At 40.2% G+C, this 24,442-nt stretch overlaps 5 protein-coding genes across 7 annotated transcripts; 3 read left to right on the forward strand and 2 right to left on the reverse strand.

Annotated features, from left to right (window-relative positions):
* Positions 1-14: 14 nt before the first annotated feature.
* Positions 15-1,862, reverse strand: LOC149091197 (uncharacterized). The gene is made up of 2 exons (XM_089260778.1): positions 1,277-1,862; positions 15-135 (listed from the first exon to the last, which is right to left on the reverse strand). The coding sequence occupies exon 1, from the start codon at positions 1,620-1,622 to the stop codon at positions 1,314-1,316; it is 309 nt and encodes a 102-aa protein (XP_089116904.1). The 5' UTR covers positions 1,623-1,862; the 3' UTR covers positions 15-135; positions 1,277-1,313.
* A 9,742-nt stretch (positions 1,863-11,604) lies between these two features.
* Sod2 (superoxide dismutase 2) lies at positions 11,605-12,756 on the reverse strand. 2 transcript variants are annotated; one of them, XM_018104764.3, is made up of 4 exons: positions 12,741-12,756; positions 12,614-12,679; positions 12,496-12,553; positions 11,605-12,351 (listed from the first exon to the last, which is right to left on the reverse strand). In XM_018104764.3, the coding sequence occupies exons 3-4, from the start codon at positions 12,528-12,530 to the stop codon at positions 11,733-11,735; spliced, it is 654 nt and encodes a 217-aa protein (XP_017960253.1). In that variant the 5' UTR covers positions 12,531-12,553; positions 12,614-12,679; positions 12,741-12,756; the 3' UTR covers positions 11,605-11,732. The 2 variants fall into 2 exon arrangements, with proteins under 2 accessions (XP_017960253.1, XP_089116903.1); XM_089260777.1 differs by lacking the exon at positions 12,741-12,756 and having other exon boundaries at positions 12,496-12,659.
* A 220-nt stretch (positions 12,757-12,976) lies between these two features.
* On the forward strand, positions 12,977-14,493 carry Arp53D (Actin-related protein 53D). The gene is made up of 2 exons (XM_018104757.3): positions 12,977-13,127; positions 13,207-14,493. The coding sequence occupies exons 1-2, from the start codon at positions 13,040-13,042 to the stop codon at positions 14,349-14,351; spliced, it is 1,233 nt and encodes a 410-aa protein (XP_017960246.1). The 5' UTR covers positions 12,977-13,039; the 3' UTR covers positions 14,352-14,493.
* A 3,439-nt stretch (positions 14,494-17,932) lies between these two features.
* Vkor (Vitamin-K epoxide reductase) lies at positions 17,933-18,986 on the forward strand. The gene is made up of 3 exons (XM_018104765.3): positions 17,933-18,521; positions 18,576-18,688; positions 18,757-18,986. The coding sequence occupies exons 1-3, from the start codon at positions 18,316-18,318 to the stop codon at positions 18,966-18,968; spliced, it is 531 nt and encodes a 176-aa protein (XP_017960254.1). The 5' UTR covers positions 17,933-18,315; the 3' UTR covers positions 18,969-18,986.
* Positions 18,987-21,687: 2,701 nt separating this feature from the next.
* resilin (pro-resilin) lies at positions 21,688-24,353 on the forward strand. 2 transcript variants are annotated; one of them, XM_018104753.3, is made up of 3 exons: positions 21,688-22,677; positions 22,968-23,102; positions 23,204-24,353. In XM_018104753.3, exons 1-3 carry the CDS (start codon positions 21,796-21,798, stop codon positions 23,948-23,950), a joined length of 1,764 nt encoding a protein of 587 aa, XP_017960242.1. In that variant the 5' UTR covers positions 21,688-21,795; the 3' UTR covers positions 23,951-24,353. The 2 variants fall into 2 exon arrangements, with proteins under 2 accessions (XP_017960242.1, XP_030238920.1); XM_030383060.2 differs by lacking the exon at positions 22,968-23,102.
* The last annotated feature ends 89 nt before the right edge of the window (positions 24,354-24,442 follow it).

Below are 24,442 nucleotides of genomic sequence, written 5' to 3' on the forward strand. Positions count from 1 at the left end.
AATTATTAATGTGTTTTCAGTTATTTTTTTATTTAATTTTTTTAACAGTTTTATTTAGCGCACATTTTCAACGCTGAGTGCCGCACAGTTTTTCTCACGACCAACGAAATTCTTTAACTCGCGCACAGTGGAGTCCTAGAATATTGTGACACAGGGCACGAAGGGAAACATTAAACATTTCCAATGCGTTAGCCTAGAAGCGCGTACGAGAGTCTCTGCGCAGCTGCGATAATTTTGCTGCTCAAAGTCGCTCTCGCTCTCTCTGAATCTCTGCCTCTCACTTTCTCTCTTTCTCTTGGGGCTTCTCTCTGTTTACCTGGAGCCAAGACTTTTGTTTATATTTTTGTTCAAACAAAAATGCAACAGCCTGCGCTTCAAGTCTGCAAAAAACTCTACAAAGAGAGAATTGCGCAGACGCCAGAAGCAGAAAGCAAGACGGCGAGAGAGCGCGAGTGAGTGAGAGTCACTGTGAGTGAGAGCGAGAGCGAGTGCATTGGCAAAATATTTGTGGAATGTTTATAATTATTTATGCTGTTATGCTGACGCGATTTGAATGTGCTGCATAGAATAAATCATAATAACAAAACCAAAGATAATGCGAAACAAATCTTGAAACCTCAAAGAGCTCTATTTTACAACTCTAGTTATATTAAATAAATATGAATGTTTTATTTAATTATGTGAAGCCTTATTCAGCAAAATACATAAATCTCTTGAAGTCCTACTTTAACCTTCACATTTAAATAAATATATATTTTTATTTTATTATGCAAATCTCTTTTTAGCAAACAACAGAGTACACATTTCTTTAAGTTTCTTTCTTTAACTTTAGCTAGCTCCTGGCTTATCCTTCACATCTGACGGTGCGTCATGTTTTAGCTTTTTTATGGTTTCAGGCACCATGGTCACATATATATACATACACACTCACACAAACAGCCACACACTTAAAGTTCTGCTCGAGCATATCCTTCGCCTGGGTCGTCTTGACCTTTATTAATAAATTTTCATGTTGCCTTCGCCATGGCGAACAGCCACAACTCTACACAGCATAAAACTCTACACGAAACTAATGCCAGGCATATTCAATTCGAGGCTAGTGTAGAAAAATAAATGCGCAAAATATGAGAACAGAAATCTTAAGCAAAATCATAATATTATATAAAAGCAAGGAATGTCAAATGATTTTGGTAGAAGTTCGAATTTTGAAATGTTTCTTTGGCGAATCGATGGGAATTTCGCAAAATATTTTCTTAGATATTTTTGAAGCAATTACCAATTAAATCGGGAATTGAAAAAACAGGACATAAAACTCAAAATAATTTCGGCTTGTAGATAAATTGTTGTTGCTGCTGCTGATGTTGTTGTTGTTGTTGTAAGTCCTCCTCCTGATGTAGTTGTTGTTGTTGCTGCTGCTGCTGCTGCTCATCTTGTGTGTAATTGAAAACTAATATAAAACTATCCATCATAGAACGCTTCGAAGACGTGGCAAATATGATCGATAGCACCAAAATTGTTGTTAGCAATAAAGCAAAAAACAATAAATAACCAAATGCGCACATTCGCGTATCAGTTTTCGTAACTTTCGTAAGGCTTTCGGATATATGTGTGTGCATATACATATATATGTGAATATATACGCATATATGTATATAGGTGTATCATATATGTATGTATGTACGGGGCTTTCTTCTGTATAACAGCGAAAATTTTCACACAGCCCAAGAGCTCGGTTCTATTTCACTTTGCCAAGAAGCAGTCGAAACTTTAAAGTGCTCTATTGAAATTTTAATCAGTCATATTTCGTTATTTATATTTTGTTGTTTAAACTTTTAACACAATTTGTTGCCACGAACAACCTTTTGTGGTTTGCTTTTGCACAAAATCGATGGCCAATCGAGGCGTGGGCCAATAAACGCGCGCCGCGAACTTCGGACCAAATGTGAACTGCAACCGCTGGGGTTAGACGACGCAGTGAGCTGACGAGCTGCCAGGCAAACGAGCTCTGCCAAATTCAGCTTCTACAGCCCTTAGCCAAGGCGCAGGCGCCAACCGAGGGTGTACAGCAGAGCAGAGCAGAGCAGAGCAGAGCAGATAGCTGTGTCGTATAGTTCACTAAAGTTCATTTGAACTGCGAAGCTTATTTACTGATAAGCGAAACATATGGGATAATCGAATTATATACCAATTATATCTCGTCGAATTGTGCTACTAATAATTAACTAATTTACTTTAATTATGCACTGAAGCAACCTGGCTAACAATAGTTTACAACTTTCCAATTAACTGAACTGGTTCACAAAATTGAACTAAAGGGAACAACTCTATTGGCCAGTCCTCGTTTCGCTTTGGCCTGACTATGTTGGCAATGTTAAGAATTTCATCAAGTGCGACAGCGCAATAATAACAAAACGCATTGCCTGTCACAAAAGTGGCGCATAATGAATTTCATTTGGGCTTTAAGCTGCTAGGAATGGGAGCCACACAGCCCCCGTCAGGCAGAAGACACAGAGACACCTTTAATGGCCGCCACTGTGTGCAGTTAATGGACAAGCAGCTGACATCTTGTGACGTAAAATAGAAAATTTCTATTGATTTCTCGGCACGAGTCGCCGATGAGCTTTTTATGCTAGTCTCCCATTGTTTCTCTAGTAATAGCTTTGACATTGAATTTGTGGCCAATAAAGATAAAGATTGAATTAATGGTTAATGCCGACATAAAAGGCTACTACAGCAGCCACTGTGTACAGTGGACTGGGGCTAAGAGCAAGCCTGAAGAGCTGCTTAGCAGAGCAGTTGAGCGATTTCGCATAGATTCAAATGTTTGTCAAACATTAATCGGCCTCATTTTGCATTGAGATTAAGTTATGACTTTTTCTATATTTTTTCTTCTGTGACGTTAAGAATAATATGTATCTCGAAACTATCAATTACACATATTAAGATAAAGTTTACTTATACCTCAAACTAGTTTGACCTATGATTTTTTCACATGGAAAGACTGGAATGTTTTTTTTTAGATATAACCTATTGTTATTCAAGATTCAATTTTCAGAAAATAACAAAGCTTCTCTTTTGACTCAACATACTTTATAATAATCTAAGTATTTAGATACCTAAGTTTGGAAAGAATAAACAATATTCTTAATACGTTCAGACACAAAGATATCTAAGCACATGTAATGATTGGCAATCGTAATTCAAACAAAAATAAAGCAAAAATTATTTGAATTCAAGTGTTTTTTTTTTTACATTTGAATTTCAAGCTAAGATGAGCTTCAATTATAAAAATCTGTTTAATAGACTACAAAAAGTTAGCTAATAATTTTCTTTTAAAGCTATGCTAGACAAGCTTCAAGCCTTCAGAGCTTCAACATTTATAAAAAAAAAAGTTTAACCTTTTTTACAAAATCTTTAAGAGAGAAAGGGAAATGATTTGAACCTGAAAACAAAGAAAAATCGACGTAGATTATGTTTTAAAAAAGCTTTGCATTTTTTACGCCGCGAAATGTCCGCCACAACGGAGTGGAAAATTCGCGACGCCTACGCACTGAAAAACTGAGCTCCGTACATCCAAGGATTATGCGTGCGTGAGCGTGGCGAGCATGTGGAGCAAGATACGTTGACGGCAAGGTGGAAATTCTATTTGCTGCGCAGTAAAAACTGCAGCACGCGAACAAATAATATCGAACGAAATTTCATAGCAGTCGGGTTGGGTTACGCACGTGGGTGGGTCGTTGACGTATATATCAACGTTCTTTTTCGGAGTTCGCGGCTGTGGACTTGGAAGCACATTCGCAATGCTCGCGCGGGGGGGGGGGGGGGGGGGGGCACAACAAGGGGGTACGCCCTGTGCGTCAATGTCAATGACAGTTCATGGACTGGATGAGTGGGTATGCAGGGCATGCGACAGATTCATTTTTGTGGCATCATCCTGGCTGACAGTTCGCAGACTTTAAACCAGTCATACGGCGCACTTGAAGAGCTCGGAAGTGGGGGAGTACATGATTGGAAGGGATACCCTGTACAAGGTTGGAACTGATGAACTTAGAAGTTAACTCACTCTTCATAAAATGTTTTTATACCCTGAACCCATTGAAAATGGGAAATCAGGGTATAATGGTTTTGTTAAAAGTATGTAACAGGCAGAAGGAGGCGTGGCAGACCCCACAAAGTATATATATTCTTGATCAGGACGACAAGCTGAGTCGATTTGGCCCTGTCCGTCTGTCTGTCCGTCCGTCCGTCCGTATGTATGAACGCGTCGATTTCAGAAGATATAAGAGCTAGAGACTTCAACTTTTTTTTAAAATGTCCGTATATATCACGCGCAGATCGAGTTTATCACTAAAAAACGATAACTCATTCCGATATTTTTTTATCGATAAAAAACCTTATCGAAGATCACTTAAAAAATTATATCTCTTACATCTTTCAAGCTAGAGTCTCCAAATTTAAAATGTATATTAAGATGAATTTTATACAATTTCGGTTTTTGTTAAAATTTACCCCCCACACCTAAATCCACCCCCTCACCCTCATCTTTGTAAAAGTCGTATATCAAATACTAGAGACTTGAGCTTCGGTATACACATACATTTTAACATTATGATTACGTTCTGAAAGTTTCATTACGATCGTACGTCTAGAAATTAAATTATTAAATAAGTTTTCATTATATTGCCAACACTGCAGCGCAACCCAAGCGCAATCGCCTGTATATGTGAGTGTGTGTATGCGTGTGTTTGTTTGTATGCGTGTGTGTGTGCGTGTATTTGTATGTATGCGTGTGTGTGTGTGTGTGCGTGTGTGTTTGCTAATTATTTTTGAAATATCAGTTGCTTGTAGGGTTCAGGGGATCTCGTAGTCGAGCAGTCTCGACTAGAGCTTTCTTACTTGTTCATTATGTTTTACTGGGATGAGCAGGGAAGTCTATAATTGATATTGCGATCTGCTAGAATACACGAATAAGAAATCAATTTGTTTAAATATATATGTTTATCAATTATGGAATGAAAATAAAATATAATTAGGATTTCAAATCTCTAAAGGCAATCAGTCAGAGTTTTATTGAACTTTATGGCATCGCCGGAAAATTAAGCTGATCAAGAAATAGCATAATTATGTTTATCCAAGAACCCTTCCAGAGAATTCTAAATGTCGCTCAGCTGTACATTACTTCAATATACCCCATCAACCCAAGTTTCCCTGGGCATCCTTTATAACGAGTCTGGCAAATGATGAAGTACAGCTGAAGGCGTTTTCACAATTGAATTTCGTTTTTAATTTGAGGCTCGTAGGCCATTCACTTAATGTGAAATGTGTGCAGGCAGCACTTAATTAAGCTAAAATCAAAAATATATATACAAATATGTAGAGACCGGATATATATACATATATAGAAGAGTATATATAGACGCAGCAAGAGGCAATGGCGACGTCTGTGTCGTCCATTAAGTCTGCTACATAAAACAAATGCGATTTTCTTATTTAAATTAACGCAAACCCACGCAAAAGAAACATATACACACACACGCACATATACTTGGCACAGCACAGTTCACAGTTCGAAGCTCGTATAGCAAAAAGCGGATGACTCATGCAAAGAGTCCTCCAAGCACAGACACATACACAAAGACACACTCACACACACACAACAAAACACAGCGCATGTTCGTGCCAAGTTTGCTGGGCAAGTATATATTGCTTCATTTCTGTGCGTGTATGTGTGTGTGTGTGTGTGTGGTCGTTGTTGTTACAATTGCTGCTTGAACTGGCACCTACCAAGTCAGCAGGAGCAGCAGTCAAAGTTGGTGAATCATCCTTTTCGAAGGCACGCGCTCGTTTCCTGCCCCGCCAAGGAACCAACCAAACAACTAGCCAGCCTGCCCCACTGCCCCACCCGGCCATCCACTCCTCGCCTTTTATGTGGCAAACAAGCCACTGTAGTCCAGCGAATACACAAAGTAAAACCCATTTACTGCTTCAAGTTCGACTATAAAAAAATTCATTTTAGACAGATTCTCAAAATGCATTTTAACATTTTAATTCGCAGATTTGGAGAAAATTTAGATTTTTAGATTAAATATATTTAAGTGATAAATAAATTGATACAAATAATTGTATTTCCCCAAGGAAAGTTCTCAAGGAAGCTCCATAACAGACTCTTAGTTCCTTAATTTATATTAATCTATTATATATAAGATATATTATATACTTTATTATATTGGAATTTTGCTGAATAATAAAAACAAATTTTCAGACGTAAAATCAATATATACTATCTCTAATCTATATGTTTTACCAGCTGAATATAATTTAAAGTATATTCATTTTAATTTTTCCACACATTTTTCATACTGAAACTTTCATTGTTTTTCTTTTCTTAATCAGCTCACAATTTCAAGGTCTGTTAAAGAATTTAGTTTTTCGCATTCAACACGAATACCCCCAATGTCGGATTTGCCTGGAATGTTGTAACTTTCGGTGCCGCATTGTCGCCGCTGATATATACATATATAATATATATACCTATGTATATACATGTATTTGCAAGCACAGTTATTGCCGTGCGTGTCGCTAGTTGCTGCTATCCGCATAGTTCTCTGTAGGTGACTAAGAGGCGACCACGCCCCTACGTTCAATTGCCATAAACTGCCTTAGTGGCAACAATTGGCTTGCGGCTGCTGCTGCAGTGGCAACTGCAATTTCAGTGCAACACCAACCGAAATTTGCCAACTTCTGGAAGGTGGGAACACTTAAAAGTGCGCCCAAATAAATCATGCGTCAAGAAAGCCCAAAAAAGAGGGAACAATTGTGATCGGCTATAGCTGACTGAATAATACTCATTCAATTTTCAGTCATCAGATCTTAAGAACTATTAAATTTCATTTGCCGTAGCAAAAGTTTGGTTAAATATTTATAAGCATTTCATTCATTCTATAGACATATATGCTAAAAACACAAAAGAATATTCCAAGTAGCAAATATTCAAAAAAAATTATGCCTAAAATTTAATTATGTTTCTTTTTATACCCTGAACCCATTGAAAATGGGAAATCAGGGTATAATGGTTTTGTTAAAATGTATGTAACAGGCAGAAGGAGGCGTGGCAGACCCCACGAAGTATATATATTCTTGATCAGGGCGACGAGCTGAGTCGATTTAGCCCTGTCCGTCTGTCTGTCCGTCCGTCCGTCCGTCCGTCCGTCCGTCCGTCCGTCCGTCCGTCCGTCCGTCCGTCTGTCCGTATGTTTGAACGCGTCGATTTCAGAAGATACAAGAGCTAGAGACTTCAACTTTTTTTTAAAATGTCCGTATATATCACGCGGATATCGAGTTTATCACTAAAAAACGATAACTCATTCCGATACTTTTTTATCGATAAAAAACCTTATCGAAGATCACTAAAAAAATTTTATCTCCTACATCTTTCAAGCTAGAGTCTCCAAATTTAAAATGTATATTAAGACGCATGTCATACAATTTCGGTTTTTGTTAAAATTTACCCCCCACCCTTAAATCCACCCCCTCACCCTTATCTTTGTAAAAGTCGTATATCAAATACTAGAGACTTGTGTTTCGGTATACACATACATTTAAACAATATGAATACGTTCTGAAAGTTTCATTACGATCGTACGTCTAGAAATTAAATTATTCAACAAATAAGTTCCCTAATATCGCCAACACTGCAGCGCAACCCAAGCGCAATCGCCTGTATATGTGAGTGTGTGTGTGTGCGTGTATTTGTTTGCATGAGTGCGTGTGTGTGTGCTAATTATTATTGAAATATCAGTTGCTTGTAGGGTTCAGGGGATCTCGTAGTCGAGCAGTCTCGACTAGAGCTTTCTTACTTGTTTTTTAGTTTTATTTAAATAGATAGCCATAATACGCAATAGAATAGAAAAGAGGGTATAATAAAACAAATAGTTTATGACTAGTGTGGCTTTTGATAAGCTAGCAACTACTACTACTACTACTACTATCAAAAGTTCTTGAAGTTTTTATTAGTCACTGAACTGCATCTCTGATAAGTGAAGAAGTTGCGTAGTAAATTTTATTGACGTGTTAAATACTGTTTGCAGTCAAATTTATTATACTCCAATACTGAATCGAAAAATGGTCACCGACATATTATGTTATTGAAAGCTAATATGCCTCTTTCACAGAGTGAGCAGTCATAATATTCGTGTGCACTTAAAGAACCACCCTGTGGTCGAGGGGGCTAATACATTTGTGCAATATTTAAAACAAAGAGTGGAGCAAAAAATTTCCGCCAGGAAGCCATTTTACGGTCCTGCGGCTGCAAAAACTGCCAGGTAAAGCAGGTGAGCCACCGACTCCCCACTGCAACTGCGTGCGGTCGCGACTTCTCACTTTATGCTTCTTCTTTTTTATTTTAATTTTATTCTTTTTGCAGCCCCAGCTTTTATATTATATTTTTAGCGGAAATTTATGTTTATTGCTTGCCAGCTATAATTTTACCCTATACCGTGGAATAGCACAAGCTACTCATTAAGCTTGACAATTTAAGGTAACAAAAAATGGGGGGATAAATGAACGTAAGCACATGAATTTTGCCTGGCCATCCGATGTTGAAAAAGAAGTACTTGAATTATTAACATCGTTACGGCAAACACAGTTCGGTGTATTATAAAACGCTTTGCATGCCTTTGTGATTTTTTCCTGCTTGTTTTAAGTGAGTTTTTATTTATTCATGCGTTTGGAAAAGCACTTTATGCTGCGCCTGTGGGAAGCAAAAGGCAAACATGTGGCAAGGCTTTACTACTTTCGGTAAGGACTATTAAAATAAGCTAAAATTCAGTATATGAATAAGAATAAAATTTGATAATGCAAGAGGAACAAGTGCAAGAATCAGAGTAAACTAGAAAGACTGATGAGATTGTCTATTTTTTGGCTTACTCTCTAAAATTTAGATAATTAGAAGTTCTGTAAATTTAAAGAACATAATATTTTCTTGTAATTTATAGAAGTCGAAAGTTTTTCTTTCAAGATCATGAAAGTCAAATTTTCGAGCACTTTATGAAACAAAAACTTTCGAATACTTCAGCTTCTATAAATGTTTAGAAAATAATGTTTTTTGTTCTAGCTAAGGTAGTTCATAAAATAAAACAAGTTCCCTAATTCAAAATTAAGCACTGAGCTCGTAAGTCACATCGAACAAGAATTATTTACCCAATAATTCCGAGAAAAATATAGCAAATAGCCAACAATTTGATGTTTAACCTTCCTTACAGCCTTCTCGAACTTACTGAAGCGCTCTATGTTATACTTAAAACTCCTTAAATTATTTGCCATAGTTTCGCCCACGTTCAGGAACTGCTCTCATGACGCACACAGAGAATTGTTTGCGGTGGCAGCTGATGCGCATATGGAAACACGGAACGCCCACTCATCGTGTGGACAAACAGGACAGATGGACGGAAACATGGTTGTGGACATCGCCAGGACTTGAGCATTGACATGGACAAACACACACAGAAACACACAAGTGGGCCAATAACAACTTGAGGGCTGAAAAGGTCAGAGGTTCTGCGCAATCAGGGCTTTCACAATATCAACCAAATACTAATAAACTATATTAGTTTTAATTACTAGTATTTATTATTAATATATATCAAGTTATGGCTTATTAGATAGCTGGGAAACTAGTTATGGATTATGTGCTAATAAAAGAGTATTGCGGTCAAGTTATGTATACAAAATTTAAAAATTGCCGCAAGGTCTTTGAAGAAAGACTAAATATAATACAAAAAAAACCTCTTTAAGTATTTGGGAACTTAGATCTGTTGGTATGCGAGTATTTTAGAACTCAGATTGCATTTTGCTTTTGAGGACAATACTTCCATATTTCGTAGCTCAAAAAGCTTTTCATACACAGATTTATTGGACATATATCAGAAATATTTTTTTTATTTAATATGTCAATAACAACAATAATGACTATCCTAAATAAATAAAATAAACTCTATATATTGAACTATATATTATATATAAAGTATATATATAGAGTATAAATAATAATAATAATAAAAAAAAAACACATTAAAAATATATACTACTTTTGAAAATGTATTAAGTGGGACCTACTTCTTTATGTACATAATTGTGTTTTCTGTACTGTACAAATAGAGATTGTGGTATATACAATTAAAATCTTCGAATTGCTTGGCCTCTCACTGACCTATGATAATACAACCGCTACAGGAAAGAATTTAAACATAATATACACGTATAAAATAAAACAAGGACGAAATATTTAAAATCCGTATTAGTTTTGAGTTGAACTATTGCTAATCAATATTGTATTATTATTGCATTTATAATGAATTTATTAGATATTTAGATATATGGGAAATCTATTTATTATAATGAAGTACTACAAAATCTTATAGTACCTTTTTATTTATAATTATTAACGAACAATGATAATTAAAAATTAAAACAAATAAAAAAAGTTCAATAAAATTCGAATCCATAGCGTTCATAAGATAAAACTAATCTGAAATATAATTCATAAGAGTTATAAATGTTAATTTCTAGCACACAGATAGAACTCAGCAACCAGACAACAAGCCATTAAAACTGAATTGCGTTGACGTCAGTTAACGGGACTCGCGGTCAATTTGCAATCTGATAACGCAAATAACAACAACAATAAAACCTACATTAACAGCAACAACTGTGGAGCGTGGGCAGCGCCTGGCGGCAGGCAACGAGAAATATGAAATTGCAGAAACGCCTGTTAGCCGCTGTCTCTGGCTGATGACAGGTTGCACCATATGCTCTAATGCGGTTTATTTTTAGCAGGGTTTCAGAGACAAGATAGGAAGGCCAACAGCTGGCAACAACAGCAACAGGATAACAGTAGACTCTAACAGTGTGTATGTGTGTGTGCGTGTGTATGTGTGCATTCGCGCATGACAGGACGCTGTTACTGTCCTGGGCTGGAATATTGATTTTTCAAGCGAAATGCGTTGGATACATTTTTACATTAGTCACCGCCAACACACACCAGAAAAATAGCAACAAAACATACCAAAGAGCCCCAGAAAGAGACCTAATTTAAAAACAATTTACGCGCTACTCACATTGCAATGTCCAAATAAGACCACCGTTGCAATTGCGTCGTTTCCTACAGCAATTGTTATGTTCTTCTCACAATATTATTGCACTGAGGACGTTTTGCACAGTTTTTCGTATCGCTTAGAGTGTTTGCATGATTATAAATTAATTTTTCATTATTATTATTATTATTTTTTTTTTTTTGTCTTTGTTTTACTTGCAGCGAATTTGCATTTCAGTTTTCCGCTGTAGCCGTACCGAACGCGTACGCACGCCAAATGGATCTGTCGCTTGGCGATTTGTGTTACGCGTGCTGGAAAATTGTTTGCACTTGCGCAGGCGAGCGTGGGAAAACCGTGGAAAAGCCGCGCTAGATGAGTTCTTACGCCCACCCAGGCGATGGACAGCCCGAGTTTGTTTTTGTTGTGGCCAGCGCGAACAGCTGAGCAATTGTCATTCTAGTGCTGGTAAACGACTACACACAACAGCTGATACAGGGTGACACAAGTCTATCGATTTCTGTTTTGATTTCAGACTTCGGCGTTGGTTATCAATTTATTAGCCGACAGATTTGACTACATTCGAGAAAGCCTATGGCTTTCATATGATTACATTTAACATATAGACATTTGAGAATAGTTCATCTAGGACAGTTTCTTTGCCTCCTGGTAGCGGCAAGAGATGTCTTCCCAGTTTGCAATATCCCAAATGGCCTCCACATACGAGGGACGCACATTTTTATACTGCAAGTAATATGCATGCTCCCATACATCGATGCCGAACAGAGGTATTAATCCAGTAGAGGCCTCCAAGGGATCCTGATTGGGCAACGCAGCCAGCTGCAGCTTGCCCGTCTTCTTGTTATAGCCCAGCCAGCCCCAGCCAGAGCCCTGCACAGCAACGGTCAACGCGCTGAGCTCCTTCTTGAACTCATCGAAGCTCTTCCATTGCGATTCGATGGCTTTCTTCAGATCGTCGCTGGGCAACGTTTTGCCGGGCGACAAGTTCTGCCAGAAGATCGTGTGATTGATGTGGCCACCGCCATTGAAGCGAAGAGCAGGAGCCAATTGAATAATCTTCGTGGTGTCGCTCTTGCTTTTGGCATCCTCCAGCTGTTCCTCGGCAGCATTTAGATTATTCACATAGGTCTGATGATGTTTCTGATGATGCAGCTCCATGATCTCACGGCAAATTATCGGCTCCAGGGCGGCATAGTCGTAAGGCAGCTTTGGCAGCGTATGTTTGCCTCGAGAGCTGACAGATCTGTGATAATAATTAGAAATGTATATTATATGTTTTAACTGTAAAGGTCGCCATTGTTATTCGTTGTTGTTGCTATAAAATTTATGTAATCGCATTTTGGCGTCAACGCCGGCTTAATTAATAAATCGATTTATGAACACTTACCGTGCTGCCTTGGTGAAGTTGCGTGCCAGAAACATACTTGATCGATTTGTTTTATTAACTGGGGAATATTTTTTTCTTACAAATTTTCTATAATAAACCCCTTATTTAATTTGCTTACCGGGATGAAGTGTGACAGTGTTTGGCACACATTCGAAATACAGACAAAAACTCTACAGAAAAGCACCTAAAAAATACCATAACTAATTGTGCTGTGGATGCTCACGAATCGATCTCAATTTACTTACGACGATGCAGTTGAAACGCACTGAAACCGCTAGAAATACTTCACAAGACGGGAACATGAAATACTCACCGTTAACTAAATTTAATTCACCCAGAACTGAAGACACAAAATACTAGCATTCGATATACCAAAAATACAAAATACCGCAATTGTGTATTCTGCAGCGGTTAACAGAATGAATGAATGAAACAGCAATTCCGTTTGCAGTGCTGCACAATGTAGTAATATTTGAAGCGGTTTAATTTGAAATACTTATGCCATACACAAGGGAAAATCGTGCGAGGGCACACACAGGAAAATATGTCTGAGTTTTGTATGCCTTCGAAAATTGAAATCGATATTTCTGATGAACGGGCACAACAAATTCTGTTCAAATCTTTAAAGCATCGTAAGTTTTTCGGCACTGATCTTCTCTTCTTTCAGGGCTTGTGTCTTTAAGTCTTTACATCATTTGATCGCATCTGCAGGCAGTCCCAATATGCAATCGGATGACCTCTCAACTGCTATCGTCATCGATAATGGCTCCGGCATATGCAAGGCGGGCTTCTCCAACGAATCCGCACCCCGGGTCGTCTTCCCCTCGATTGTGGGACGACCCCGTCATATGAACGTCATCGTCGATTCAGCCATCGACGATTGCATCATTGGTGACGATGCCGTGCGAAAGCGTGGCATACTCACACTCAAGTATCCCATCGAGCACGGCGTCGTAACCAATTGGGCAGACATGGAGAAGATCTGGAAGCACACCTTCGAACAGCTGCGCGTCGACTCCGATGGGCATCCGGTGCTGCTGACCGAACCACCGTTGAATCCAAAAAAGAATCGCGAAAAGATGACCGAAATAATGTTTGAGAGTTTCCGGGTCCCCGCGCTCTATGTCGCCATCCAGGCGGTACTGTCTCTGTATGCTACGGGACGCACCATTGGCATCGTCGTAGACTCTGGCGACGGAGTCACCCACACGGTGCCCATCTACGAAGGCTACGCCCTGCCACATGCCTGCATGCGCCTAGATCTGGCCGGACGAGATCTGACCGACTACCTGGGCAAGCTGCTGATGGAGCGCGGGCACACAATGAGCACCAGTGCAGAGCGCGAAATCATTCGGGAGATCAAGGAGAAGCTCTGCTACGTGGCCAGCAATTTCGATGAGGAACTGATTCAGTGCGCACAGAATAAATCGGATTTCGATGAGTTCTACGAACTGCCCGATGGCACGACCATCAACATTGGCAGCGAGCGCTTCCGTTGCCCGGAGGCACTGTTCAAGCCGAACATGCTGGGCCTGGAGGTCCCCGGCCTGCACGAGGCGGTCTACAATTCGATACAGAAATGCGACATGGATCTGCGGCGGGACATGTATGCGAACATTGTGCTCTCGGGAGGCACGACCATGTTCCGCAACATCGAGGTGCGTCTGCAGGAGGATATTGCAGTCATGGCCCCCTCGACGATGCGCATCAAAATTACGGCGAATCCGGAACGTTGCTTTGCCGTCTGGTCGGGCGGTTCCGTTTTGGCGTCGCTCTCCAGCTTTCAAAATATGTGGATTGATTCCTCCGAATACGACGATTTGGGACCCAGCATAATACATCGCAAGTGTTTCTAATTTGATCGGGAACCCTTGAAAGCATTGGAGAGCAAACAAAAGACAGAAGATAGGCGATAGGAGAGAACAGAACAGACTTAGTTAAATTATATTTCTATATTTTATACGTGTTATCAAATCTAATAAAAACGCCAAAGACGAAGACTTTGCTCCAGTAATTCTTGACCAACTGAGACACCGACTAGTCTAATCAAAGCTCAAATAGGTAGAAAACCAGTTAGTTGGGAGCTTTACATTACAATATACCAAAGTGTCATTAGTAATCTACTTCTAGTAACCAGCTTTAATAGATTAAATTAATCAATTGGATAAAATCGCATCTTTGTTGTCGTTAGCCCATGAAATTTGGTGTCTATCTGGAAAATTTTTACCAATAAAGCGAGTCCATTAGAGTATGACAAAAATTCAATATCGATTCAACTTTAGCTTACACTTTGTACTCTTTGTTTAGAGTAGATTAATTATCCTATATATGTACATTGATTCTAGTCATTCCGAAAATAAATTATATAAAGATAGTGCATAGAAAGATTTACGAGCATTAAGAGTATAACTAATTGCGTATATTAAATAAATAAATAGTATTAATACGAAAATAGAACTTTTTTTGTGAATGGAAAGAGTTAACGGTATGAATATTTATTTATTGTGAATAAACGAAGCAAGCTTCAATATTTCCTCTCTCTTTGAGCCCAGAAACTTGTGGCATCACAGTTACCAAATTGGGGTATATTTATTTCAATATATCCATATATTGATAATTCCACAAATTCTGCTCCATTGTGCGGCGCTTCATTAGCATTATATAACGATGACGATTTTGATTCTAATTAATTGGGAATTTATTAAGCCAGTGACGCATACAAATGAGGCGCTTGCCACATTACAACACAGTTGTCGCTGTTGTTGTTATTGTTATTGTAGTGGTTGTTGCAACCTTAACTTCCTTTTTTTTTTTTGGGCACACGTGCAACGGGCGACCAACTGAAATGCGAATGCGAATGCGAATCTTGAGACAACGCATTTACCTTCAGCATCAACACAATCAGCGACTGAAGCATCTAATATTGAAATATGCCCATTGAAAAGGAATGAAGAGGGTATATTGGTTTTGTATAGACGGGGGGAATCATCTTGCATGAGCTCTTAAGAGGACTTTTATTACTATGAAAACCTTCCTTTACAGGATTCATCTGTGATAAATTTACTTGTTGTTTTTCTGTTGCTTTTAAATTTCTTGTCAATAAAAATTGATTGTAAATGTTTGTTTTTATAACTTAATTCGCAGAATTTAAGAGCCAGTACTTAAATCAAACTTTTTTTTATAAATATTATCAACTCTAGCTAAATACAGTAATTGAGATATATACACAAAGCCGATATTATTTTACTTATTTTATTCAGCAATGAAATTCCAAATTTAATTCAAAATGTTATCTATTTCGATTCTGTAAAATCTCATTAAACGATCAGTTGAACTAATTATGAATTGTTAGGTGTTCTTGTATTGATGAAAGAGTAATGAGTTCAAAGACATCGCTCATGGGTCAGTGCACATATAGTCGATCATACCCTATAGAAGCTCTCCTACTTGTTACTGTTGCTGCTGCTGCGGCTGTCGTCAGCTGCACTTGAGGCGCTTTTGTTTGTGCACTTCAAAGATTCATAACAACAGCAGCAACAACAACAATGACAATTGCAGCGCCAACAACAACAACAATAACAACTTTTTGAATGCGGATCTGCGCAGAAGAGCTTGACGGTTCGCAGCATTGCACGTGGGGCAGTTCTCAGCAGCTACAGCAACCGCATCCACATTAGCATTAGCATTAGTATTAGCATCGGCATTAGCCCTTCTAAACGCAATTCTCGATTTGAAGTGTAAAGTTGAATAAACTGGCAAAGCTTAAGCACTTTTGCTCCATATTTGGGCCACATTTCATTTGGCCAACCAACTGTGGCCTAAATCTAACTGACAGCTGTCAAAGGGTGCTACGTGCCGTGTTGTTGTTGCTGTTGCTGTTGCTGTTGCTGTTGCTATTTTGTTTTGTTGTCGGTGACTGTTGTGTTTGTGTCACTCGCCCGCGCCAAGGTTGCGCACAAATTGAACACTTCACTTTGCCAGCGGGCGCTACACTTGGCCCTGCTCAAAGCGAGCGGTAAGGTAACATCAGAAATCATTTGTTGGCATCCCACTTTGAAAAATCGCAGAGCATGATTATATGCAATTATAACATATGCTTTAGGTTCTGGCTTACATACATACAGCAGCAGTTCTTTGAGTTCTGTCGACAGTTTCGCTTGGATTGAAAGTCGGGGTACGAAGTTCAAGCCCCTTTGTGCAAAAGATCTAAATTAAGATTTGCTCTTGCTGTGGGTAATATTCTACGAAGCATCTGCGCAAATAGTTCGATATACTAAAGGAAATAGGGCAGCTCAAGAAGAAAATAAAAGTCTTATAAAATAGATAACCTTAAGCAGGAATTTCTTTTGGCAATGACTACTGATTCCGTAAATTTGAATTCGGGGTTTGAATCGCAATGCCTTATCAAACTTTTTTTGTTAAAATTCAATTTAAAATTAATTTATTCCTACTTAAAACACTACCTTTCATGCATATTTATTTATTTTTGAAAAGAATTTCAGTTCAAGCCAGTTTAAATTAGCTGTCAGTTCTTCTTCTCCTTCTACAGCCTCAATAGTACTGCTTGCTAAATTATTTAAGCTATTGCTTAAACTGACTTGGCTTCAACTTCAATTTAAACATCATCTTGTACAGTTGGCATCTCCCTGGCACATAAATTCAAACTCGTGAGGCTATAAATTAAAAAGGGACATGCGCGACTTGGACAAGATTTTGTCGTGAAAAGCACATGGAAAATAAAATGAAAAATAGTTACAAGATGAGCTCATGTCTAATGCATTTTGTCTTCAGCTGTTTGCAAGCTGTTTTTTTGTTTTATTTGTTTATTTTTTTCAGTCTGGGATATGTCGCCCTGACGCTAATTTGATATGCATGCAATGGAGCGCTACGGAAAGTCGAGTGTCGGCATCAAACGACTAAGTATTTCAGTTAGTCTTAGAGCAGTCTAAAGAGTTACAAAGAGAGAGGGGGAGAGGGAGAGGGAAAGGCCACAGAGCTAATCGCATGGGAAAACTTTGATGCTGCCTAAATAATTTCTGGGTTAATGAAGGGCTTAGGAAACATAATCATATATTTGTTGAATTGAAACTGGAAAAAATGAAATTGAAGATTGAAATTTTGAATGAAAATGATGCTATCTGCTGAATATGATTTTTAGATATAATATCATACTTTATATATATATATATATATATATATATATATATATATATATATATATATATATATATATATATATATATATATATATATATATATATATATATATATATATATATATATATATATATATATATATATGTGTTGGGTAACACTCGACGTCTTATTTATAAAATCATTTTTAAATTTTGAATCTTCTACCTTATATAATTAGATGGTCTACTTAAGATCCTACAATTCTCTTTATTCAATTTCAATTTGATATACAACCCTAACGTCAAATTCTGCTAAAATCTTTCGCCAGCTCATCTTAAATCTTAAATTGGTTTATTTCAATCGCTTTTACCACCTGTTGTCTCTCAGTCAACACCTGTTGGACTGTGCTACCTTTGCACTTGGGGTTGAAATCTAATTTATGCAGCTATAAATAGTAGAGCTAAGTTAATTTGTGTCTTGGTCCAGCACAGGACGAACTGCGCAGCTGCTAGCAGGGTTGTCAGTCCTTTAGTTCATGCAGAGTTTCCTTTCACATTTTCCTAACTGTTTCAGTCGCTTCCTAGCCTCCGTCTCTCTCGCACAGCTTGTCAACTCTGCGCAGCAACAGTTTCCCTGGCTTGTTTGCTGATAGCAGTTGCATTCATTATCCTTGCCTGCCTGAGCATGTCCGTCAGCAAATCGAGCTCCACGTCGCAGTTATTATCAACTGCCACGCCCACCAAGTTCCGCCTGCGTTTCCTGTGCCTGTGCGGTCTGCTCATCTCAATATATACGCTATATGTGAAAGTCCAGCTGGACCACGATGCCAACTACAAGGCCATGTGCGACTTGGCCGAGCAAGTGAGCTGCACAGCAGTCTTCAAGTCCGAGTGAGTGTCCTTTGAGCAAGCTTGTGGTTAGCCCTTGACTTCATCCTCTTCCAGCTTTGGTCGTGGCTTCGGCTTGACGCGGCTTGTATTTGATGCCAACTCAACTCACTTGCATCCCTCCAATGGCTCCATTGGCATTGCCTTCTACACGCTGCTCTTTGCGTCCTGTGAGTGCCTCCGAATGGGGACTGCAGCTCCATGTATTATTTTTATTTTATTCTGCTTCCCATTTCAGCCTTCTTTGAGAGGCGGTGGCTCTGCCAACTGCAGCTGCTTTTCGCAGTCCTGACTCTGATCCTCTGCGTCTACCTGGGCGGACTGCTGCTGCTCGTTCTCAACGATTGCTGTGTGGTCTGTGTGCTCATCTATGGCATTCACGTGCTGCTCCTCACGGAAGTGTACGGACGCTATAAACGCCTGTATCTAATCAAAAGATCCATCGAATAAATTTACTTACATCTTTAATTTACAATCTTTAATTTAAACCATTTTAATTTGTTTTTTCAAATTATTAGAAAAACTAATGTTTTTTGATCTATGAATGAATTTTCACGATTTGCGAAACTATTATCCAGGCATTTTATTTATTTTCCAAGTATTAACAAAACATTTTAAAGATAATTTTATTATTTTGATTTGGTATCTACTTAACAAAAAAAAAAACAACAAAATAGCGGAACTTAACAAACAAACAAAACTGTATAATTTTTTATTCAGTGCCTAACATTTGAAAAAGAAGCCTAAACATTGTTAATAGCAAAATATAGAAAAAATATATTTAAATATGATGAGTTTCCTAAGTTTTTCAATATTTAAGTGTGGAGGAATTCAGTTTCCCTCACTTTACAACACTGCTTGTAATCTGCGCAACAGTTAAGCATTCAATTTGTGCAGTCGCTAACTTATGTGGGTCACCGGGGGGTTAAGCTGCCGACAGGGACGTGCTACTACAGGCCAACAAGTACGAGGTCCGAATGCCCCGACTGTTACCTTCTGTTTTAGTAGCTCTTTGGCTGGTCTTTGTCTACAAATCGCTCACTTTTGACCCATACTCCACCCGGCACGTCTGCACATTTGCGACTCGACGCGGAGGTGGATCTCTCCCAGCACGTAGTTGAGCAATTAATTTTGCAGTTGGCCTCTGTCTCGTTGCCTTGCTGCCTCACTGTCTGTGGGTGTGTGTATGTGTGTGCGTGGGTTGCTGCAGCTCGAATCCGGCTCAGTTGAAATGATTTTCTTGGTAGTAGGTGAGAATTGAACACAATTAATTTGACATAAATTGAAAAACCTGGATGGGCCGCAATGAATGGATCAATTAAGGCATCGTTTGTTGATGTACTATGGATGTGTTACGTTAACGTGTCGTTATAATTTGTAGATAGAGCGTATAGTACTATATACATAAGTACTATAAGTCCATACTTAAGATTGTATCCCATTGATATCAATGCATGTATCGATAATTTAATGATTGATGTACACTGACGATTTGACGTAGTAGTAGTATACATATTTACTGCAAGGTTCCATGTCTTATTATATATGTAGATAGTGTTAAACAAGTCATTTACCAATAATTAATCGTTTGCTTTAGTAGTATTTGAATTATTACTCTAGTTAGTAATTCATTTAGAATTATTATCGCCTTCACAGCTCCTCAATTGTGTTTCTATACAAACTTGGAATATTTTATTCAAATGAAAAACTTACCAATCATTTTAATGTCAATCGTCTTTCCAAATTTAATTTGAAGATTTTCATTAGCCTAATCTCTTTATATACATATGTAGATTGATTGATTTGAAGTATTGGCGTTAATATATATTAAATACATGAGCATCTGCATTTGATCTATGATCTAGTTTCGACATCTGATACCTTTCAGGTACACTGCTTATTGCAATCTTTATCCCTAGCAATCAATCAGTGGTAACCTCCAAAATATTCATATATCATTCTCAAGCCATATCACATATGTATGTACATTCGCTTGACAGCTCGAATAAATCGTTTCGTATCGAGACGATCTTTTATTTTTGTCGGCCAGGCGTTAACAAATTGTTGCCTAGACTTATGCTAAAAGCCCATCAAACGCATTTCAATTGCGCCTTCATAAACGATCCGTCGCTTGCGATCGGTGCACACCATGTGTGCAGCCCTCTCCAGATCTCCTCATACTCCCAATTGGGGTCGCATGTGGCACGATCTTCTTCAATTTTGACAAGGCAAACAAAAACAGACTGAGCTGAAGCAAACATATAGAAAGAAAGAGAGGGAGAGACAGAGTGGGGGAGACAGAGATGGGGTAGTCTGGCTGTGTGGCAAACATGGCTGAAAGAAACATTCACCAAGCGACGGAGTAGACTACTTTGCGCCAACAACGGCAGCAGCAACAACAGCAACAACAATAAACACAATCACCCGCCAAATGATGTGCAGCTTGATGAAGAAGAAGAAGGCAAATCAGCCGCGTGGCAAACGAGGTGAAGCCCATCCGACAAACAATCGCAAGCTGGCAAACCAAACCATCTAAGCCAGAGCAGAGCGCGCTGATTGAGATTGAGATTTTTCTGGCAGGCGACGATAGAACAACAATAGAGAAGACCAATGCAACTGATCGACTAGCAGATGCCCTGTACACATGCACACATTAATATGTCAATGGATCATAAATATATCAATATACATGTCCATTTATCAATATATAACAATACATCAATATATCAATATAGCAAAATAAAGCACCAATAAATGCCTATATCAGTATATCAGTATATCAATATAGATAGCTTCCAATGAAGCAGACTGAATATCTATGTATTTCTTCAACTTACATAGTCAGACCTCTTTAGTAAGCCCCTAAACTAAGGCCATTTGGAAGGGGCACAGGGTATGCTGCAACTGCAACAATGCAGATCGGAAAATGTGACTGCAGCTGAGTTGGCGCTTTGAAGATGATCGTATGTGGCAGCTGTTGCGGTTGCCACACGTAGCAGCAAGCCAGCAACCAGATGAGCTGAGCGACATCAACTCATAAACGACTTTGTCCCTGCCTCAGTCTTTGTGTGTGCGTGTGTGTGTGTGTGTGTGTGTGTGCATCCTCGACTTTCAGTTTCGTTTGCTGCGATTGGAGAGCAGCGTTTCATATAAATACCTGCACTGGCTGCACATCGAGATCAGTCAGAATTTGGCGCTGCTTCGTGGCGCAAAAAAGTCAACCACCAAGCTCCCAGCAGCAACCGCACAAGCACAAGCACAAGCTCACAGTCGGAATATGTTCAAGTTATTTGGTGTACTGCTGTTAACAGCAACTGTGCTGGCACGCCCCGAGCCACCAGTGAACTCCTACTTGCCACCCTCGCCCGGCGATAGCTACGGCGCACCGGGTCAGGGCCAGGGCCAGGGACAGGGTGGCTTCGGCGGAAAACCGTCGGACAGCTATGGTGCTCCAGGCGCAGGCAATGGCAATGGTGGCGGACGTCCATCGAGCAGCTATGGCGCACCGGGTCAGGGACAGGGCAGGCCCTCGGATTCTTATGGCGCTCCTGGCGCAGGCAACGGCAATGGAGGCGGACGTCCTTCGAGCAGCTATGGTGCACCTGGACAGGGACAGGGCGGTTTGGGCGGTCGCCCTTCGAGCAGCTATGGAGTCCCGGGCTCTGGAAATGGCAACGGCAATGGACGCCCGTCAAGCAGCTATGGTGCTCCTGGCCAGGGACAAGGTGGCAAGCCATCTGATTCCTATGGTGCTCCTGGATTGGGCAACGGCAACGGTAATGGAAATGGACGTCCTTCAAGCAGCTACGGCGCTCCTGGTCAGGGTCAGGGTGGTTTCGGTGGCAAACCCTCTGATACATACGGTGCTCCTGGCGCAGGCAATGGCAATGGTAACGGACGTCCCTCAAGCAGCTATGGCGCTCCTGGCCAAGGCCAAGGCGGATTCGGTGGCAAGCCCTCGGACTCGTACGGTGCTCCAGGTGCTGGCAATGGCAATGGTGGTGGTCGTCCGTCGAGCAGCTACGGCGCACCTGGCCAGGGTCAAGGACAGGGCGGTTTCGGTGGCAGACCCTCCGACTCATATGGTCCGCCGGCATCAGGAGCTGGCTCAGCCGGTGCTGGTGGTCCCGGTGGTGCAGGTGGTGACTACGACAACGATGTAAGTAGCACTATGTTTGGCTCTGGGTTCTTACTTGGCTCCTTCCAAGCACACACGCATACACGAACAATGAGAAGCTCGCCTTCAATTGAATGCTTCCTTGTCCTCGCTGCACGCACTGAAAACTTGCACCGTTCTGATCTGCTTGCGCCTCTCCCTCTCTCTCTCTCATTTTCTGTCTCCCTTCTATTTCTCACTGATCTCTATCATGAACTATTCTCTGTCTCTCTCTCTCTCTCTCTCTCTTTCTCTCTCCACACGCTCTGTCACTATCTCGCGCTACCCCATAGGAGCCCGCTAAATACGAATTTAATTACCAAGTTGAGGACCCTCCAAGTGGTCTCTCCTTTGGTCATTCAGAGATGCGCGACGGTGACTTCACCACCGGCCAGTACAATGTTCTGTTGCCCGATGGAAGGAAGCAAGTAAGCAAGAGCTGCCAATCTGAGCTGAATCAATGCTGGGGAAACAGGACAAACTGCCACTTCGAGCGTAGCTAACATGATTTTCTCTTATTCGGTTACAGATCGTTGAGTACGAGGCGGACCAACAGGGCTATCGTCCACAGATTCGTTATGAAGGTGATGCCAATGGTGGTGCAGGCGGTGCTGGCGGTCCAGGTGGTCAAGACTTGGGACAAAATGGTTACTCTAGCGGTCGTCCAGGTGGTCAGGATCTTGGACAGGGCGGTTACTCCGGCGGTCGTCCCGGCGGCCAGGATTTGGGCCAGAATGGTTACTCCGGCGGTCGTCCCGGTGGTCAGGATTTGGGTCAGAATGGTTATTCCAGCGGTCGTCCCGGTGGTCAAGACCTCGGTCAAAATGGTTATTCCGGTGGTCGTCCCGGCGGTCAGGATTTGGGTCAAAATGGTTATTCCGGTGGTCGTCCCGGCGGTCAAGAATTGGGCCAGAATGGATACTCCGGTGGTCGCCCAGGCGGTCAGGATTTAGGTCAGAATGGTTATTCCGGTGGTCGCCCCGGTGGTCAAGACCTAGGTCAGAATGGTTACTCGAGCGGACGTCCAGGCGGCAATGGTGGCTCCGACGGAGGTCGCGTAATAATCGGCGGACGAGTAATTGGCCAAGACGCTGGCGATGGCCAGGGTTACTCGAGTGGTCGACCCAATGGTCAGGATGGCGGCTTCGGCCAGGACAACGTCGATGGACGTGGTTACTCTAGTGGCAGGCCAGGCCAGGGACGCAATGGCAACGGCAGCAGCTTCGGACCCGGTGGTCAGAACGGCGACAACGATGGCAGCGGCTACAGATACTAGACGAGACAAATGAACACCGAACCAGACAAGACACACACTAGCTAGCTATTTCAGACGAATTTTGGAAAGACGTAGAACAATATTTAGAGCTTAAGCGACACCTTAGAACTATTAACTAGTTACCATTACCATTACCAATACCCGTGAAACGGACCCATCAGATCTATCGCCCCGCACTCTACTCTATACAAATCTCACGCTATCTCAGACTATCTTTCTCATCCCATCTTCAATTTCACTTAGGCTAAGTTCAACTTGTAGTTGCATATGAGAAAAAAATATTTCGCTTAAGCGAATGAGAACAAAAAAATAGGAGGAAGATGATATATAAATCAAGTTTAGCATAAGCATTGTTTGTCAATAAGTATGTGACGTAATAAAGACATATTTTTATAAAAAAGAATTAATGTGCTTTATTTATATATGTAGATACTATGGATAAGCATAAAGTTATAGTTCTTTAGGTATCTACAATATAAATTACTTATCTGG

Source organism: Drosophila navojoa, chromosome 5 (assembly GCF_054131105.1).
Source record: "Drosophila navojoa isolate 15081-1374.11 chromosome 5, UAZ_NAV_1.0, whole genome shotgun sequence".
Classification (NCBI taxonomy): Eukaryota; Metazoa; Arthropoda; class Insecta; order Diptera; family Drosophilidae; genus Drosophila; species Drosophila navojoa.